Below are 20855 nucleotides of genomic sequence, written 5' to 3'. Positions count from 1 at the left end.
AGAAGCATTAGGCTAAGTGTTGCTCGTGGTAATTAAATAAAAGACATCTGCCCAATTCAAGAGTGCAGCCGCCACTGTCAGGTCCCAGGGGCCAGCAACTCTTGGCCTCCTCTTCATGTGCTGCTGCCTACCGGTGGCCCCTTTCTGTATCATGAGACAGCAGAGCTCTGAAATGCTTCAAGAACTCCAGAAAACTGAAGACTGTCCTATCTCAGTGGAGAGGGGGCCTCCCAAGATTCTGCCTCAGAGGAAGAGGAGAGCAAGGGACAGGTGACAGGTCCAAACTGAAGACCTTTCCAGGGCACTTGGAAATGTGAATGGATGGCAACCCTGCTAGGTTCAGCTCTGGGCTCTCTCTAGCTCCCCATTACCTGCTGCCCTGTCCCCATTTGGCTGCAATGTCTGCAGCAGCAGCAGCAACCACACCGCCCTGACTCAAGCATGCTCTCCAAGATTAATACTGCATGTCACAAGAGCTCAAGGAGCGTGGAGGAAATGGATGACAAGAGCAATGTCCCACACTGCCGTCCTCTTCAGCTTCTTGCCACCTGCCCTGGACCCAAAGGCTAGCTTGCTCTCACCCTGTCTTATGGCCAAATCCAGATGCACATAAGGAAGGGGGAAGCTCACACCAATGGAAGCAGCACTGAGTACCCACCCTCCACTTCTTTAGGATGCAGTTCTTGAAATGTGTCTTTACATTTGAGGGTCAACTTCGGAAACTGAGGTGACTATTCACTAGGCCTTGGTGAAAAGCTCAAGCTCAGGACACTTATTTTTTTTTTTTTTTTTGGGGGGGGGGGGGAAATAGCCAGAGACAAAAAGAAAAACAAAAATCCTTATCTGCCGCCATTCCCACTTGCCCTGAAAAGCTGAGTTTTAAAGCAGTGTGCAGGAGCGAGCCTGGTGGGAGAAGGACATCCACAGATATGTCAGGGGACAGAGAAGGCTCAGGGAGCTGGTGCTGATAGGAGGAAAGTGCATGTGGACAGTCGGTGCACACATAGGTAGTCAGGCTGTACTCCACGCGGCCCCCCAGCTCCACCTGTGCAGAGCTCCTGGGCCACGGCCCCGGTTCATGGTCCTTTGTCCATCCCCATCATGGCACAGGAAGTCCTCACGTGCTGAAGGCATCTCCAGCTGGCATGACACGGCTTCTGCTACCTCTGTACGATGTCACTGATTTCTTTCACTGAACTGAGGAGTTTGCTAAAGTCCTGAGTGGCAGCAGGGCCACTCCCTGCTGTCGCTGGGCAGATTTGAAGCTCCCGGAGATTGTTCTCAAGTTTGTTGATGGCTTCGCGGAAGGCAAATTTGTTTCTCATTTGCTGGATGGAATCCACGTAGCTCACGCAGAATGTGTAGAGATTTTTGCCGGCTTCTAGCACTGCACTATGGCTGGCCATCTGTTCAGAGTTCTTGGAGATGGCGAGGCACAGGGCGTTGGTGCTGTCCAGGACCACGCCCTTGGTAATGGTACCACTGGCAATCCGCTCTGGAAGCTGCCGGGTTTTCCGAAGAGAAACTCGAGTAGAGATGAGAGGGATGAAGGCAGTAGAAGACTGCTGGTCCCCTCCCAGGGATGAGGGTACTGACGGCAGTGATGAGGCAGTGGGGGCTGGGCTGACTGGGGTCCCCGACGGCTTGGCAGATGACTGTGGCTTTGGCATGGAAGGGAGCACAGGTTTTTTGATGCCCTCTCCTGGTGGATTTGGCTTGGCACCATCACTGTTCACAACATCCATACTCAGAGCCGAGGATTTTGGTTTTGCACCAGCTCCTACCTCCCCAACTGCTTCGTGGTTCGGGCTCTGAGAGGACTTTGCAGCTTTCCCCCCAGAGGCTGGGGGAGGGGGCGGAGGGGCAGGCTTGAGCTTGGACAGTTTCCCCTTGTCTTTCCCCGGTGACTCAGAAGAGTGCTTGTACCTCCTAACTCTGGGCTCCTCAGCAGGGACCTTGCTGGGACCTCCAGATGCACCCGACCCTGCTCTGCTGGTGGTGGGCACTGGCTCAGCTACAAGAGGGGTCCCTAAGGCACTGGATTTCCCAGCCTCTTCCTTGTGTGGAAGGCCAGAGGAAGGCGCCATCATGACTTGCCTACGGATGAGCTTTGGAGTCAAACAGGGAGGACTGGAGCCTGGGCTGGACTCAGTGTTGTCTCTGAAGACCTCATCAGCTACTTCCTCATTCTTCTTCACCAGCCTGGGTGGGGGAGTCACTGTGCCCCTGGTCACCTGGTCAGACCTGTTCTCACTTGCCCGCTTTCGAGGCAAAGCTGGCTTCTCACTTTTGTGCCCTCCAAATGTGGACGAGTCAAACTGTCGTCCTGTGGACTGCAAATCTCGGGGCAGTGTGACTGACCTCCACTCTGTGTCCTTGGCCCCATGGGGCACACAGGAGGCAGAGCAGGATCTTAGGAAGCGTTTGCTGGAGCTGCTGCCACTCTCCTCTTCGCTGGCTCCTAATCGGCTGCTGGTCAGTGTGTTAGATTTTTTCCACAGGTGAGGAGACCGGAAGGCCCCATTGGGGACACTGGCCCCATTGCTGGGCTTTGGGGACTTGCTTGGCTCAGCTGTGTCTGAGGGTGTGAGAGGCAGCGCCCCATTGCTGATTTCTCGACTTTCTTCCTCACTGCCCACCTTGCGCTCTGGCTGGCCGTCCATCTCACGGAAGGAGCTGCTGCGTTTGGGAGGAGTTGGGGCTGTTTTCTTCTTTTTCTTGATTAAGGCGCTGAATAAGTTGGTCTTTTTGTCTTTGGGGAGAAGGCGCTCATCTTCATTTAAGCCAGCATCCTGGGGACCTCGTTCTTTTCGAGGGAGTAATGGAGACACAGTGGGCTCATGGTCCAGAGGATCTGAAAAACAGTGGGAAGAATTCAAAAACTCCAGACTTTTGAGTGGCTAATCTCAGGCTGGCCACCCTGCTCTCTAGAGAGGAACAGCTAAGAATTTGGGTTCAGGACTCTGACATGCCTTATTTGTCACTCTGCCATTCATTATCCAGAAGTCCCAGGTAAGTGACTTTAATTCTTTCATCCTCAGCTTCCTCACCTATAAAATGGGGACAATAATCTATTGTTGTGAGTATGTGACTATGAACTAGTTATCATGGTTACTAGTACATAATGTCACAATAAATGTTGCTAACATTATTATCATCACTGTTTAGAAAGGCTAAAGCTTATTCACAGAGGAACACAAAGCTAAGATGGCCCTAAGCTCCTTATTCTCTTACTAATTTACATGACAGCAGCACAGCCCCTCACCCTCTCCAACATCATTATCTGGCGAATAAAAAACAAGAACCAGGCTAAGCAAAGGATCAGAAACTGTGACCTTCAGACGATCCAGCTTGTTGAAAACTCTTATAAGATATAACCCAGGAACAAAGAGGTTAGATACTATAGGGACACAGCAATAATGGGCTATTAGCCTTAGAAAACAAAAATGGGAGGACTGAACATTTTTTAATGGGGACTCTTTAAATAAATATGAATAATAGATCCTTTGGGTGCTGCCCAGCTCCGTGTTAGTAAATGACAAAGTTCTGAGTTCAAGCTATAAGAAAAGAGGTTTCCTGTTGGCACCCTGTACTTCAGAACAGAGGTACAGGAGAGCATTCATCACAACATCAGGCAGCAGGCAGGACACCTGAAATCAAGGAAAGTCAAAGGTCTACCAAACTTTCAGACAGTGGAAGAATGTGGAGAAAGTGAAATGTAATGAATTATACACAGCCCTATTTCAGTGCTGAGCAGCTAATTGACACTCTTGGCTCACCATGAGATTACATATCAAAATACCTCTTAGATGACTACTGACGGGCATAAGCGAACATGATTGCTCATCACCGGGCTTTTAATAAGCACGTTTCCATAGCTGCCTCTCCTCGTACTGCTCCACTACCTGAAATCATGACAACTTACACAAGGATGAAGAGTAGAAGATTCTGAATGCCACGACCACCAAAAAGGGGTAGACAGATGATCCAGTGGGATGTGAAAAGAAAATATTTTAACTGAGATTTATCACTTATGTAAACCTTTGAAATGTACTTTCCGGGTGGGCTTTATAATGTAGTCATGTGTTGCATAATGTCCATTCGGGCAACGACCTTAGTCCCAACTCCCACAAAGTCTATTATAATAAAAAGTTGGGGTTCATAATAACAAATGTGAAGAACATCAAAACATTATCACTATTGTATTATTATGTCAGTGTGTATTATGTTTCAGTGTTTCTGGAAGTGTTTTTTTAATGCTTTTATGCATAGATAGGTACACTATATGTGGTAATGTTAGTATGCTGTGGAGTCAATTCTGACCCACAGCAATCCTGTATAAGGTTTCTTAGACTATAAATCTTTATGGGAGTAAAAGCTTTATCTTTCTCCAGAGGGGTACCTTGTGGATTTGAACTGCTGACCTTGGGGTTAGCAGCCTAACATGTAACCCACTATATACTAAAACAAATGACATTAGATACAAACTGCACCTAACTGTTATTTCTTAAGTACAAATTTGCCTTAAATGGAACACATTCGTAATCTGGGGACTGTCTATATTCATATGAAACGGTGCTCCCACAATGTCAAAATCCCAAAATGGCCTACTTCCTTCACAGAACATATTGTATAAGTTAAGCAACGCATGACTTTATATGTATCTGTTTAGTAGTGTATGTATATGTGTGGTTCAATGAATTGTATTGAATATGGCACTTCTAGTCATGGCCTTTGCAGTTCCCACCAAATGACTAACCATGAAGACTGGGTATATTTCCTCTTTTCCTGATGGGTCTGGCTGGGTAAGAGGTGGCAGGAGAAGATATATATAGAATTATATGATTCAACTGTAAATGATTGTTAAAAAGGTTGTGACTGTGAAGACTTGGAAATCTAATTTTGTCATCCTGCTGGATTTAAAGAGTCAGGAGAGGAACATGTCTTTAGATCCCAGAGCAGAAGCTGTGAGGCCAAAGCAGCAGCAGAGAGGCAACAGCAGACCCAAGAGCAAGAGCAGTGGACTTTTCAGCCCACGGAGTGAGTAGAGCTAAGTGCCTCTGGTCAGAGGCTCGCTTGTAGAGGGGGGTGCTCTGGCACTTAACTAAGAAACTAGCTTTGATGACCCTGGAGCTAGAGCTGAGCACCTTCAGGCTAAGGCTCACAGCAGAGTAGAGTGCCCTTTGGGTATTTATCAGCAGCACCAATAGAGTTTTGTAATATTGCCTAGCAGGGCAGAGGCCAAGGGGACTTGTGGCTGAGGACCAGAGAGAGGCCTGCCTATGGGCATGGCTCAGAAGAGACTGTCCTAAACATTTCTGATCCTGAATTGTAACCTGCTAACTTCCCTAAAAAATCCCGTAATTGTGACTATTGTTTGTGAATTCTGTGTGGCCACTGCAATGAATTATCAAACCCAGATAAGAAATAGAGAGTGTTGTGGAAGGGACTGCTGGTGTCAAAACTTATAAAGAAGGATGAAGGGTGGAGGCACGTCTAAGTTCTGCTTTATAGTCATTGTCTTTGAGCTGATTCTGAGTTTGATTCTCTTTCCCTTTTATGAAGTTAAAGGACATCAGATGCAGCCTCCAAGACAATGTTTACAAATAAATTTTTTACAATGTTTATAAATAAATTCCTAATATGTTACACAAGGAGCTCTGGTAGTGTACTAGTTATGAATCGGGCTGCGAACCGCAAGGTCAGCAGTTCAAAACTACCAAACTAACTGCCACAGCCAATGGATCCTAGGCAAGTCCCAGGAAGAGGGAGAAGGTGGTACCAGGGGGATGAGAACAAAACCTGGACCACCAATGTGGGGTGTGCCTGTTCGTCTATGCAGGTTTGGTTACTGCTTTCCTTTGGCTACACTGGCCCTTGCACTTGTGGTGGGGTAAAGGAAAGAGCTGATGAGGGTAGCAAGGTGGGCTGCGATACTTACCATTATCTCCCTGACCCTTAGAAAGGGGCGTCTCAGGCACATCAGTGGAGTCCTTATGCTCCGCAGCTCTCCTGGAGGTTCTCGTCTTGGTGGGCAGCTCCGGGGCTTGCAGCAGAGTACTTGCAACACCTCGCATGCCTTTTTTCCCCAGTTCCTTTTCCACTTCTAAGAATCACACACAGAAAACCCAGCAGCCATCAGTAACAGTGTCATTTGGATATATGTTGGTGTTCTTTTTCACTTTTAGATAATGATGGTCATCTATCTATACACAGTTCACAGTTACAGAAAAGAGAGGGATGCTGCAGAAATAGCACTGATCTTTCAGAAGAACTCTTCATGTTCTAAAAGGCAGAAAGCCCAATTTCCTGTTTTCAGATAACTTGCTTGCTCATGTACTTCTACTGAGAAGCTAACAGAAGGACCAAGGACTTAGCCCCAACATGGCCACCCCTCCTATCCCAACCTTTTTTCCCCAGCAGAACACCCTGGGAAAGCAACTTTACCATCTGATATGCTGGATTCCTGAAACATTGTTTCAAAGGCTTGGTGGATTTCAGCAAAGGAGGGCCGGTCAGAGGGATTCCACTGCCAACCTAGACAGATGAGATCAGAATCACACCACCCATGAGGCCTTGCTAACAAGTTTAGGATTAGCAATTCTCAAGGAAAAGTCTGAAAATTAGCATCCCAATCTTGCTAACCATGTTTTGCTACAATAAGTTAAAAACGTGACAATTGCCACTGTGTCCTGTCACAAACATTAGGAATTTGAAGAGATGCATTGTAGAAAGTATAAGGATTGTAAAGCCCCAGAAAGATATATGGCAGCAAGAACTGCACTTTTCCCAACCCCACTGTAGCTGATGCAGAGAATTACTAAACCAAATAACTCGCCATCTATTATACTCTTACTTTATGACTATCAAAGTCTGAAATCCTTATAAGGAAAGAAATGCTAATTAAGATGAGATTTAAAGGTTTGATAATGACCAGGTTCTATGAGGATGTACAGAAAGTCACTTATGTACACTTTGGGTTGGGAGTCTAAATTTGGTATATAAATCTATCAAAATTTAAAGTATCTAAAACCCTTTGAACTAATAATTCCACTTTTATACATACTGGCATAAGTAGGCAGAGATATATTTACAAGGATGTTTATTCCTGCCTAGTTTATAATGGCAAGAAGCAAACAAATGTATAAAACAATCAAGAGTTCATAAAAAAGGACTAGATAAATGAACATGTGGGGGCTTCAACAAGTTCATATAAAAATTCCATTAACTTTCAATTCCATGTTTTCATTTTGAAGCTCCCTTGCATATCATTTAATAGAATGCTAGGCAGCTATATGAATATGAGAAAAAGGTCGAACTATATAAACATGAAAAGACATGCCTGCTATACTATTAAGTGGGGAAAGTTCACATAACACAAAAATCATATAAATATAATAATACAGGTATCAGTAACAGCAGCTAGATAAGCATCACTTGGCATATTTACCTTACTACATTAGAGTATTTGGAGGTATGACCCAGAAACCTGTATTTATTAGTAAGAACCCTAGGTTTAGGATCTTTAAATCAAATTTTTGCTTAAAGACTAAACAACTATAAAAAAGCAGTGAAAAGGGTTTAGAAAAATATGTATCAAACTATTAGCTGCCTCTAAGGAATGAGAATGAGAGAAGAAATAAAATATACTTTTTTTACTTTATGTATTCACTCCGGCATTGCTGGAATCTCTTACAATGACCACGGGTATTTTTAAAAACTGGCTGGGAGGGCTTACATGCTCGCATGAGCTCATAGACTTTCTCTGGGCAGCCTTCTGGACGCTCCATGCGGTAGTCTTTCTCCAGTAGTTCATACACCTGGGACAGGTCAATTCCCGGATAAGGTGACATGCCATAGGTAGCGATTTCCCAAAGCAGTACTCCAAATGCTAAAAGAAAAAGAAACAAAAAGGGTGTTGAGAATAATGTAAGATTTAACTACACTGCAGCAGACATCAAAAGTCATATCCTAAGAAGCAATTCAGGCACTGATAGATTTTTAAAGGCTTCTTTCTTAATTAACAACCGAGGACAGAGCAGAACAGTATTCGATTTTCCTCAAGAAAATAAGAGGACTGTACTGACCAACCCCTACATAGCCTATTAGATAATGTGGCCATCTTGCTGGGTAAGGCACATAAGGCTGAAAGTTAGGAGGTCAAATTCCATTCACAGTTTTGTGACCAACTAGCTATGTGACTAAGACAGACCACTGTTCTTTTCTGGGTGTATAAGATTATCTCTAAAGCTCCTTCCAACTCAAAACTTTTTATAAAAATCTTATGGACCCTTTTAAAGTTTTCCATCGAACAAGTAATTTATATTTCTTTCTCTCACCGATCCTTGTGCATATACAATACAAATAAACATTAGAGTAATTAAGATGATTTATGTCAGGAGTATTACAAAACCCAACACCCATTTATCTTTATAGGACTTGATGGATACTTTCTTAATGCAATAAAATAAATGTACCTTAGACCAAAAGTAAATACGTTAATTAATAGGAAAAAACTAGAAGTTTTCCCATTAAAGTCAGGAACTAGACAAGGAAGTCCTTCATCTCCTTTTCTATATATAACACTGCATGGAGCTAACAGCAATGGAATTAGAAAAAAGACAGAAATTTGAAGCATAAAACTTGGAGATGAGACACAACTATGTCTACAGATGACAAAATTATGTATCTAGAAAGCACACAAAAAAAAAAACCAATGGAAAATAACTTACAGACAACAAGGAAATTTAGTAATAGTGGGGCTATAAAATTATCTTGCAAAAACTCAATAGTCTTCACTAGAAAGAAGCCTGTTGTAGTAGATTAGGGCTAGTGACATCAGTATAAATGCACAGATATACACACATATATTTATACACAGATGGAGAGGTGCAGAAATAATTCTAGATATAACCACCACCATATATATATAGATATATAGACATAGATTGTATAAACATACATATTACTTAGTTTTAAATGCTCAGAGGACAGTTTCTCTGATCATAGTCAACAGTGACACTACAGAAGCAACAAGTACACATGGTATACAAATCTTGGTTTCTAAATACCATTCTCCAATAAAAGGAACCACTGCTCCTTGGAGAAATGGCTGATACTAGAGCTGGAATCCTGGTGTGGCAATGTGGGATAAAGCACAGGAACGCAAGGTTGGTTTAAACCACAAAGTCAGTGGTTCTAACTCATCAGCCGCTTTCTTGGAAACGCTATACAGGGTTGCTATGAGAACCAACTCAATGGCATTTAACTATGACAACAACAAGGGCTGGGATAAGAGATACACAACATGAGTCTGGGTCATTTTGTAGTACCAGAAAGGAAGTATTCAAAAACCAAAAAGATGGGTACATGTCAAATGGGCATAGCAAACAAAACTTGAGTGAACTCCCAATGATTGAAGATAGAACAAACTAAACATGTAAATAAATAATGTAGGACTGAATTATAACCCAAAGTATAAAGTAAGCACGTATGTTGTTGTTAAGTGCCGTCAAGTCAATTCCGACTTACAACAACCCTGTACAGGGTTTCCTAGGAACAGCTGGTAAGCTTGAACCATCGACCTTGAAGTTCTAACGATTTTGCAGTCAGATGTATTAGCCCACAGCGCCACATCAGGACTCCAAGTTTATACAGTTCATATAGTATAAATAAATGATAGAATAAAAAAAATTGGGGAGGTAAGACAAATCCGCTTTACAGAAAAATTCCAAATAATATATGTAAATACATCTCTAGGAGGTGGAACTTAATCTTCCCATCTCTTTGAGGGCAGGCTGGATTTACAAACTTGCTTCTAAAAACCAGAGCAAGGAAAGGAAAAACAGGTAACTTTCATCATGGGTGACGTCATGTGGATATTTTGTACCACCTCATGTAATGTTATCTTTGTTGCATTCTTTCCAAAACCCTACAACCTCAATATAATTACACACAAAAAAAATTACAAATCCAGATTGAGGAACATTCTACTGTACACCTAGTTAGTCCTCAAAGCTGGCAAAGTCATGGAAAATGAAGAAATACTGTCACACACAAAAAAACTGTCAGAGACCAGAACAACCTGGGGAAACATGGCAATTAAATACAATGTGGTACCCTGAACTGGATTCTGGAGCAGAAACAACATTAGTGGAAACACTGGTAAAGTCCAAAAAAAGCCTGGCATTTATTGATTTATTTATGTTATTCAATTTCCATGCATTTGAGTTTTTTTCCTTGATCTTCCTATGGCAATTTTATAATTTTATAGCACAGTGATCTAAGATGATTTGTAGTAATTTGATGTTTTTTATTTTATTTAGGCTTGCTTTTAGGCCTCACACATGGTCTACCCTGAAGAATGTTCCATGTGCACTGGAAAATAATGTATATTGTGCTGGCGTTGGGTGGAGTGTCCTATATATGTCTATAAGGTCAAATTGGTTGATTGTGTTGTTTTAGTTCTTCTGTGCCTTTGTTAAGCTTCTTTCTTTGTTCTGTCCTTCATCAAAAGTGGTACATTAAAATCTCTTCAATTCTGACAGAGCATGATTTATGGATTCTGAGGCTCTTTCACTGAGTGCATAGATACTTATTATGATTATGTCCTCATGTTCAATTAACCCTTTTATCATAATATAATGTTCTTCTTTGTCTCTTATATTGGTTTTTGTCTTAAACTTATTTTATCAGAAATTAATATTTTCTGTGACTTTTTATGACTGCTGTTAGCTTGATACATTTTTTCCATCTTTTGATTTTTAGTCTACTTTTATGCTTGTGTATAAAGTGTCTCTCTTATAGATAGCTTATTGATGGGTCTTCTTTTCTTATCCATTCTGTTACTCCCTGTCTTATGACTGGTATATTTATAATTAATGTAAGAACTGGTTGCTGTTATTGTGCTGCTTTTTTCTGGGATGTGTGTTTGTGTATGGTGTTGTAGATTTCTTTGTTCCACATAATTTTCTGTGGAGTTTGGTTTATAGTGAGCAACCAACGTCAGTTTCTTGACCAATAAACCATGGTAGTGTAAGATGTGTAAAGGAAACTAAGCAAATGTACATGGGAACCGTCTGAGTATATTTGCAATTTTTCTGTAAATCTAAAATTATTCCATAATAAAAATTTTATTTAAAAAATCAATAGCAAAAGGGAGCAGCTGAGGACTCTGGATTCATGGAAAGAGAGGGACTGAGAACCAGCAGTCAGGTGGCAGACTTGCAGAATGTGCCTTTTGGTGGTATAAATTTGTTTAATTACTATCATACATGAACACTTCACTTCCATTATATCATCTGATTTGTGTGTGAAGACTACTGATTTTTTTTTTTTATGTTTTTATTGTGAATTGAGTGAAAGTTTACAAGGCTGATCATCAGTTTTACATTCATCAAATCATACACTTTGTTTCATTACAATGATTATAATCCCCTTCATGTACCAACAGTTAACAGTAATTCTCTCTATTCATTTTAGCTCTTTTTTTTTTTTTTTAACATCAGGCATTTCTCAAGATGAGGGAAGTGATGGAAAAATTCAAGCTTCAATTTGCAATATTAAAAGATTCTATGGGCAAAACAAGCTTGCTTTCTGAAAATGAAGAGGACTTAAAACATTTAATGATGACGATCACAGACCACAATCTTCGATACAGATTGCATCTCAATGTAAAGAAAACAAAAATCCTCACCACAAGACCGATAAACAACAGTCTTATCAACGGAGAAAAGACTCAAGTTGTCAAGGACTTCATTCTTCTTGGATCAACCATCACCACTCATGGAAGCAGCAGTAAAGAAATCAACCAACGTATTGCATTAGGCATATCTGCTACACAAGACCTTTTTAAAGTGCTGAAGAGCAAAGATGTCAGCTTGAGGACTAAGGTTCACCTGACCCAAACCATGGTATTTTCAATCACTTTATATGCATGCGAAAGCTGGACAGTGAATAAGGAAGACCATTGAAGAATTGATGCTTTTGAATTAGAGTGTTGGAGGAGAATGTTGAAAGTGCCATGGGCTGCCAAAAGAACCAACAGATCTGTTTTAGAAGAAGTGCAGCCAGAGTGCTCCTTGGAGGCCAAAGTGGCCACACCTTGTCTCTCATACTTCGGACATACTGTCAGAAGGGACCAGTCACTGGAGATGGATATCATGTTTGGTGAGGTGGAGGGTCAGAGGAAAAGAGGAAGACCCCCATTGAGATGGACTGGCCAAGTGGCAGCATCGATGGACTCAAGTGTGGCAACAGTAGTGAGGTTGGCCCAGGATCTGGCAGTGTTTCATTCTGCTGTGCATAAGTACGCTATGGGTTGGTACCGACTCGATGGCACCTAACAACAACAACAAATGGGCAAAATATTGAATGATGCAGAAAACATCAAAAGAAGATGGAAGAGATACAGAGAGTCAACTCTACCCTAAAGAAATGGTGAATGTTCAACCATTTCAAGAGGTAGCATATGATCAAGAGCCAATGATACTGAAGGAAGTAGTCCAAGGTGCATTAAAGGTACTGGCAAAGAACAAGGCTCTGGGAATAGATGTAATACAAACTGAAATCTTTCAACAAACTGATGCAGCACTGGAGGTACTCAACTCATCTATGTCAAGAACTTTGGAAAAACAACTACCTGGTCAACTGAGTGGAAGAGATCCATATTTGTGTCCATTCCAAAAACAAGTGACCCAAGGAATGCAGAACTCATCAGACAATATAATTAATATCACATGCAAGTAAAATTTTGCTAAATATAATTTCAAAACAGCTACAAGCATACATTGGCAGAGAACTTCCAGAGGTTCAAGTCAGATTCAGAAGCGAATGTGGAATGAGGGATATCATTGCTGGCCTAAGATGATTCTTGGCTGAATGCAGAGAATACCAGAAAGATACTTACCTGTGCTTTACTGACTACCCAAAGACTTTCAATTTAGTGGATCATGCCAAGTTACGGACTTAATTGTGCTCAAGAGAAACATGTACATAGACCAAGAGGTAGCTGTTCGAACATAACTGGGAACACGGAATGGTTTAAAATAAGGAAAAGTGTGCAGCCAGGGTTGTATTCTTCCACCATACTTATTCAATCTATATGTTGAGCAAAGAATCCAAGAAGTCGGATTATATGAAGAAAAATGTGGCATCAGGATTGAAAGACTCATTAACAACCTGCGATATGCAGATGACACAACCTTGCTTGCTGAAAGTGAAGAGGAATTGAAATACTTACTGATGAAGATCAAAGATCATAGTCTTCAGTATGCATTGCACCTCAGTGTAAAGAAAACAAAAATTCTCATCACGAACCAATAAATAACGTTCATATAATTGGAGAAAAGACTGAAGTTGTCAAGGACTCCATTTTGCTCAGATCAACCATTAACACTCATGGAAGTGGAAGTCAAGAAATTAAACTATGTATTGTTTGGGCAAATCCGCTGCAGAAGACTTCTTTATAAGTGCGGAAGAGCAAAGATACCAGTTTGAGGACTAGGGTGTGCCTGACCCAAGCCATGATATTTTTAATAACCTCATATGCATGTGAAAGTTGGAAGTCCATAGCAGAATTGATGCATTTGAGTTATGGTATTTGAAGAGAATATTGAAATTGCCACAATCTGCTAAATAAGGAACTGCTTGTGTTAGAAGAAATGCAGCTGGAATGCTCCTAAGAAGCCACGATGGTCAGACTTCATCTCTCACACTTTGGACACATTGTCAGGAGGGACCAGTCACTGAAGAAGGCTATCATGTTTGGAAAAGTGGAGGGTCAGAAACAAAGAGGAAGATGCCCAATGAGATGGACTGGCACAGTGGCAGCAGCAATGGGCTCAAACACAGCAAGGATTGTGCGGTTGGCGCAGGAGTGGGCAGTTTCATTCTGTTTTGCATAGGGTTGGTATGAGCCAGTACCAACTCGATGACATCTAACAAAAACAATAAGCCCCCAAACAGACTCAAACAAAGAGAAAGACATACATTCTTGAATGTGAAAACTCAACTTCATAAAGAGGTCAGTTTTCCCTCAGTTAACTTATAAATTTTACATGATCTCCATGAAACAACAATAAAATAATGAACTATGGTTTAGTCACACAACAGAGTTCCTTCCATAAAACTGCAAAAAGGAACAAGGGATGTTTCTGTATATTATTATGAAATGATCTATGAAATGCAAGGAAAAAAAGCACAATGGAAAAATTACATCTAGCTCGAGGTAACTTTTCTAAGAAAGAAGGCCATGAATACACATTTATCTGGACAAGAAAAAAGATGGAAGGATAAGCCTAAGCAAATAAGTATGCATATATGTTACCTACAAGAGTATGTTTGAAAAAGGATGAAGTGGGCAAGGATTATTTTATAGAATTTTAAAACCAAATTCTTTTTTTTTTTTTTAAAGCAATCTTTGAAAATCAAAATTAAGCAAACCTAAATTTGCTTCCAAATGATGGCATATCCACCAGAGACTAGTGAGCCAAATGATTTTGCAAGTAATTTGACTATAGAGTCCTAATAGAATACATCTTAAGTATAAAAAGCAATCGCAAAAGCAGCACAAAATAAACAACAACAACAAAAACCCTCAAAACCGAAACTTAACCTAATATATTGTAATCCTGTTGTTGTAGTAGTGTTGGTATCAGTACTCTGGTATTACGTACTCTGTGTATTACGATATAAAGCAAATGAACAATCCTGTCTTTCCGGGTGATACCGAGAATCCGAACTTTTGACATGAGAGAAATGAGATAGAGATGGTGGTGTGCCGTGAGTTGGTTCTGACCCATAGCAACCCAGTATAGGGCTTCTGAGGCTATAAATCTTTATGGGAGCAGAAAGTTTCATCTTTCTACCACAGAGTAGCTGGTAGATTTGAACTACTAACCTTGTAGTTAGCATACTAACTGGTAATTCACTACACGGGTCTTTGAGATATAGATTGTTGTTACTGAGTGTCCTTGATTCGGTTAGACTCATAGCGACCCTGTATGGGGTTTTTGAGGAGCAAGTGGTGAGTTTGGACCACCAACCATGCAGTTTGAACTGACCTTATGGTCGAGTACTTATCCTTCAGCATCACACCAGGACTCTGAGATATAGACACAAGAGGCTAAACAAAAGATCTTAGAACCCTAAATCTGAATCAAAATCATCATTACGAATCCATGGTATAGTTTATCTTTTAAAAATAAAAATTAAAAAAGAGGAAACAAATCCTAACTCTGTTCTCTAAAAATGCCCAGAAGTAATATGACAAACAAATCAGATTGTGGTCTCGAAATTACTCTTTGCATTAAAAGAAACCAGTACTCATATGAAATAGCTCCAGATTTAGGACAGAAAATGTACAAGATGAACCTGGAATATTCTGTCATTCCAGATAGTGTGGAAGCTATCAAATACTACAACCAGTGTCTTGTCAAAAGTACTAGGAGCTAATTTCAAGAGGTTCCCCCATTGACCCAAAGATGAGACAATTTCAATACCAGTAAAGAAAAAACCGCAGTGATTGAAACACAGCAATCATATAATGTTATTTAAATCTATGAGTTCCTAGTAATACTATCAAAGAAGCACAACAGAAACCTAGTTGGTAACCATTAGAGGGTATTAGGAAGCCAACTTGTTATTTTGAAACTGGTACTGACGGCTTCAAAGAAGCAAGTTTTTCTTTATCCTGCCTATCCTAGAAGAGGAACTGAAGAAAAAATTCAAGCCTCGACTTTCGTTATTGAAAGATTCACTGGGCAAATTATTGAATGATGCAGAATGCATCAAGAAAAGATGGAAGGAATACACAGAGTCATTGTACCAAAAGGAAATGGTTAATGTTCAACCATTTCAAGAGGTACCATATGAACAAGAGCCAATGATACTCAGAGAGGAAGTCCAAAGTTCACTGAAAGAAGTGGCAAAGAACAAGGCACCAGGAATTGATGGAATAAAAATTGAAATCTTTCAGGAAAGTGAGGCAGCACAGGAGGCACTCACTCATCTCTGCCAAGAAATTTGGAAGACAACTGTCTGGCCGACTGATTGGAAGAGATCAATGTTTATGCCCATTCCAAAGAGAGGTGACCCAACGGAATGCGGAAATCATCGGACAATCTCTTTGATATCTCAAGCGAGTAAAGTTTTGCTAAAGGTAATACAGAAACGGCTACAATCATACATTGACAGAGAACTTCCAGAGGTTCAAGCTGGATTCAGAAGAGGCCGTGGAATGAGAGATATCATTGCTGATGTCCGATGGATCTTGGCTGAAAGCAGAGAATATCAGAAGGTTGTTTACCTGTGCTTTATTGACTACGCAAAGGCTTTCGATTGTGTGGATCATAACAAGCTATGGACAACATTGAGAAGTATGAGTATTCCAGAACACTTAATTGTACTTCTAAGAAACCTGTACCTAGACCAAGAAGCAGTTGTTCGAACAGAACATGGGAACACTGAATGTTTTAAAATTGGGAAAGGTGTGAGACAGGGTTGTATTCTTTCACCATACTTGTTCAACCTGTATGCTGAGCAAATAATATGAGAAGCTGGGTTCTATGAAGAAAAATGTTGCATCAGGATTGGAGGAAGACTCATTAACAACCTGCGATATGCAGATGATACAACCTTGATCGCTGAAAGTGAAGAGGACTTGAAATATTTACTTACGAAGATTAAAGAGCACAGCCTTCGATATGGATTACATCTCAATGTCAAGAAAACAAAAATCCTCACCACTGGACCAATAAACAACATTCTTATCAATGGAGAAAGGATTGAAGTTGTCAAGGACTTCATTCTTCTTGGATCAACTATCAACACTCGCGGAAGTAGCAGTCAAGAGATCAGACGACGTATGGCACTGGGCAAATCTGCTGCACAGGAACTTTTTAAAGTATTGAAGAGCAGAGATGTCAGCTTGAGGACTAAAGTGCGCCTGACCCAGGCCATTGTGTTTTCAATAGCCTCATATGGATGCGAAAGCTGGACAGTGAATAAGGAGGATCGTAGAAGAATTGATGCCTTTGAGTTGTGGTGTTGGAGGAGAATACTGAAAGTGCCATGGACTGCCAAAAGAACCAATAGATCTGTTTTGGAAAAAGTGCAGCCAGAGTGCTCCTTGGAGGCCAGGATGGCTAAGCTTCGTCTCTCCTACTTTGGACATATTGTCCAGAGGAAACAATCGTTGGAGAAGGATGTCATGCTGGGTAGGGTGGAGGGTCAGAGAAAAAGAGGAAGACCCCCAACGAGATGGATCAGCCAGGTGGCATCATTGATGGACTCAAGTGTGGCAGTGGTAGTGAGGTTGGCCCAGGATCGGACATTGTTTCGTTCTGCTGTGCATGGGGTCGCTATGAGTCGGTTCCGACTCAATGGCACCTGACAACAACAACAACAATCCTAGAAGAGTCATTGTGTGGCACTGTGGGATAAAGCACTGGTCCACAAGGCTGGTTTGAACTACAAAGTTGGTGGTTCAAACTCACCAGCCAATCCCTGGAAACCCTATACAGGTCACTATGAGTCAGAACAGACTCAACAGTACAACATCCTATATAAATTGTACTACTGAGTAACCAAACAGCAGAAGAAGGAAGTTCCTTTAATACATGTATTCAGCTATTAAGGAATGACAGGATTAGAATATTACTAATTTCGAAACCTCTAATAATGGATGCAGGCACTGGGTATCAACAACTGGTAAAATCACAACAAAAGAGAGAAAGCCAAGCATTGTGTACCTGTTGATGAGACAGCATACCTGCTATTTCATCCAAAAGGAAAGTTGAATTTGAATAGGATCAAGCTGTCTAGACTCAACTTATCAGTTTACTGGAAATGCTGAAGATAGAACATATTAAATCACACCAGCAAACTGCCAGCAGCCAAAATTCACACGTGGGAACGCTAAAGGACAAATGGCTAAGTTTCTTCAACAAAGAAATAGCAAAAGAAATACAGAGATGGAAAGGAAACCTAACAATTAAAAGAGGCTTAAGAGACTATCAAGTAATCACACTATATATATGAACCATATTTGGATCAAATTCAAACTGAAAATAAATAAAGTACAATTAAATTAGAAATTTGAACACTGACTAGGTACTGGATAATATTAAGAAATTTCTGTCAGTTTGGGGAGAGGGACATGGTGGTACTGTTAATTTAAAAAGTCATCTTTAGGAAGCACATACTAAGACATTCATGGACAAAATTATGTATCTGGGATTCGCTTCAAAATAATAAAGGTCAATATAGGATACAGTGTATTAAAGCTGGGTTATAGACATACGAAAGTTCATTATGTGATTGTTTTTAGTATTATTGTTGTTAAATGCCATCAAATCAGTTCCGACCCATAGTGACCCTATATAGAATTTGAGGAGTGGCTGGTAAGTTTAAATCGTCAACCTTGCAGTTCAAATCGATTTTGCAGTCTAGCGCATTAACCCACAGTGACACACAAGGCCTCCCTTCTTTAGTACATGCTTATAATTTTCCACAATACAGCTAAAAAACAAAACAAAACAAAACACCTGTTACATGAGGCTTCAGAAGGTAGCAGCCTAAGGACCCAAACAAGCCAACCAGCATTGCCTGCACAGCGCAAGCTTCTAGTTACCTATAGGGGCCCAGCAATCCCAAATAGCAAATTTAAGATAAAGACATAAAGATGGTAAGTAAATAATATATATATATATATATATATATATTTTTTTTTTTTTAAAGTACTCTGCATCTTAATTGCTATAGGGAAAAAACTCACTTTTCCTTCATTTTGGAGAGAGAACACAGAGGAGAGGAAGAAAAAGAGGGAGTAAGTCTCCCCACCCTGTGGCTAACACAGACGATACAGAGAAGGAGCAGGCTTACCCCAGACATCAGACTTAATGGAAAACTTGTTGTAGGCCAGGCTTTCAGGGGCGGTCCATTTGATCGGGAACTTGGCTCCGGCATGGGCTGTATAGGTATCCCCTGTCATTAACCTGCTCAGGCCAAAATCAGCCACCTTCACCAAGTGGTTTTCCCCTACCAGGCAGTTTCTGGCGGCAAGATCCCTGGGAAAGGAAAACAAAATCATTCATGAGAGCTCCTATATAGCTGGGAATCCAGCTCCACTGATTTACCACTGTTGAGTAAAGGTATAGTATTGACAATGCGAAAATTAAGTCTACTCCCCTGGAAACTTGTGTCAACTCCCCACTGGGGAATAGAACTGCTCCTCAGCAAACATATAGTGGCAGTGAAGTGGCTCCATGACCTGGAGCAAGTTTATCATTCTGGGTTTCAGTTACTTCATCCATATAATAAAGATAGTATTAACAGTGATTGCCTCTTGAGTTTGTTGTAACGAATTAATATGTAAAGTGTTTTGACTGTTGGCTTGAGCATAGTTACGATGTCTGCATGGTTATTACAACTATAGGTCAGGCACAAGGGAACAAGCTTTAGCCCTGTCCTTGATTGTAAGAAACGTACAGTAGTAGTGTGAGTCCCATCCAGAATCTAAAGTCCATAGCATTCTTAACCCTAACTGTGTTTCTTTTCTCTTTCTTCCTGATGCTTACCCAAATGCATCATAAAAACTCTCCCCTGCATAATCAGGTTCCTCTTGCCCCCTAATTCTCCCAGGGAGGTAGGAATCTAATCTTTGGTTCATGGACATCAGCCATGAAATCACAAGGCAAAGGAATGAGAAAGTAGTAATAGCTTAAGGAGAGGGCTGTGTAAGATAGTTTGATCATCAACAATCAGAGAGAAATTAAATACAGAAGAGTTGTGCCTAATAGGATTTGGGTAAAGCATTTTAAGTATGCCTGAATGAAGAGGGAATGGACCAAACCATGCAAGGCAAACCAGAAGTTAAGAAATCTCAATTTGCAGCCTCAGAGGGTTCACTTTCTTGAGTGACAGGAGCATGTGAATCAGGCTCTTCCGGAGCACTGAAAATCTGTCTTACAAGAACCACCAACATTTCACACATGATACTCCTACTCCTATGAAATCTCATGTACAGGTTTCATACTTCAGTTAATTAGGTAGGAAAGGTCACAACTGTGGTGTGGAGAACATCTTGTACAAAATATTTCTGCAAAGCCCATCAGCTTCTGTCCTGTGTATGTTATTACTTTGCTAGGAAGCCATTTCCATCAGCAAAGAATTCAAAGGCCAGGATAATTGTGGCACACATGAAGGTCAAAACACTTCAGCCTTTAAAACAGCCAAGATGTTTAATTCAGGCTCATACATACACAATTCTGACAATAGTAGAAACATCCCTAAGCCAGATGACAGCAGTTAAGTGGGGAATGAAATCATAATAAAGGGGGGAAAAAAGAAAACCACCAAAAAAACATGCCCTGGCTATTATCATGAATTTATGTAAAAGCAATGCCAACCACTCCCAGGAAGAGGTCATTATTGATGACCACTGGCCTTGGAGGAACAATGAGCACTCTATTTCAAAGCGAGCTGTGATTATTAGGAAGGATGCCTTTTATGCACTTCATTTAATATTCCACTTAGTCCAAAATGGTTCAGAAGTGAAATATTTCTTACCCTGGGGTGTAACTGCTCAATTGGTCCAGGGTCTAGGCCAGGTTGAATTTAGTCCTGGATCCATGCCCAGAGCCGGCTATGTCAGAAAACTAGCGTTTACCTTTGCTTCCAGGTCCAATGTACTGCCATCACTAAAGTTACACGGTAAGATGCAAAACCTTGTTGGTTGGAAGTTTTTTATAAAAAGATGCCTGGCAAAGAGGAAGTAAAACTCTCCCTATTTGCAGACGATATGATCCTATACGTAGAAAACCCCAAAGACTCAGTAAAAAAGCTACTAGACCTCA

General features: G+C 40.9%; 1 protein-coding gene across 2 annotated transcripts in view; it reads right to left on the bottom strand.

Moving 5' to 3' along the window:
- Positions 1-909: 909 nt before the first annotated feature.
- The window catches only part of ABL1 (c-abl oncogene 1, non-receptor tyrosine kinase), a 224015-nt gene continuing 204069 nt past the window's right edge, over positions 910-20855 (bottom strand). For both annotated transcript variants that reach the window (XM_006834881.1, XM_006834882.1), the window contains exons 7-11: positions 18883-19067; positions 7739-7891; positions 6448-6537; positions 5942-6106; positions 910-2854 (exon numbers count right to left, since the gene is read on the bottom strand). In XM_006834881.1, the coding sequence (XP_006834944.1) occupies positions 1161-2854; positions 5942-6106; positions 6448-6537; positions 7739-7891; positions 18883-19067 (2287 nt within the window). In that variant the 3' untranslated portion in view covers positions 910-1160. The remainder of the gene's footprint in view (positions 2855-5941; positions 6107-6447; positions 6538-7738; positions 7892-18882; positions 19068-20855) is intronic.

Source organism: Chrysochloris asiatica, unplaced genomic scaffold (genome assembly GCF_000296735.1).
Source record: "Chrysochloris asiatica unplaced genomic scaffold, ChrAsi1.0 scaffold00014, whole genome shotgun sequence".
NCBI classification, from domain to species: domain Eukaryota; kingdom Metazoa; phylum Chordata; class Mammalia; order Afrosoricida; family Chrysochloridae; genus Chrysochloris; species Chrysochloris asiatica.
This window is presented reverse-complemented; position numbering and strand designations above follow the sequence as displayed.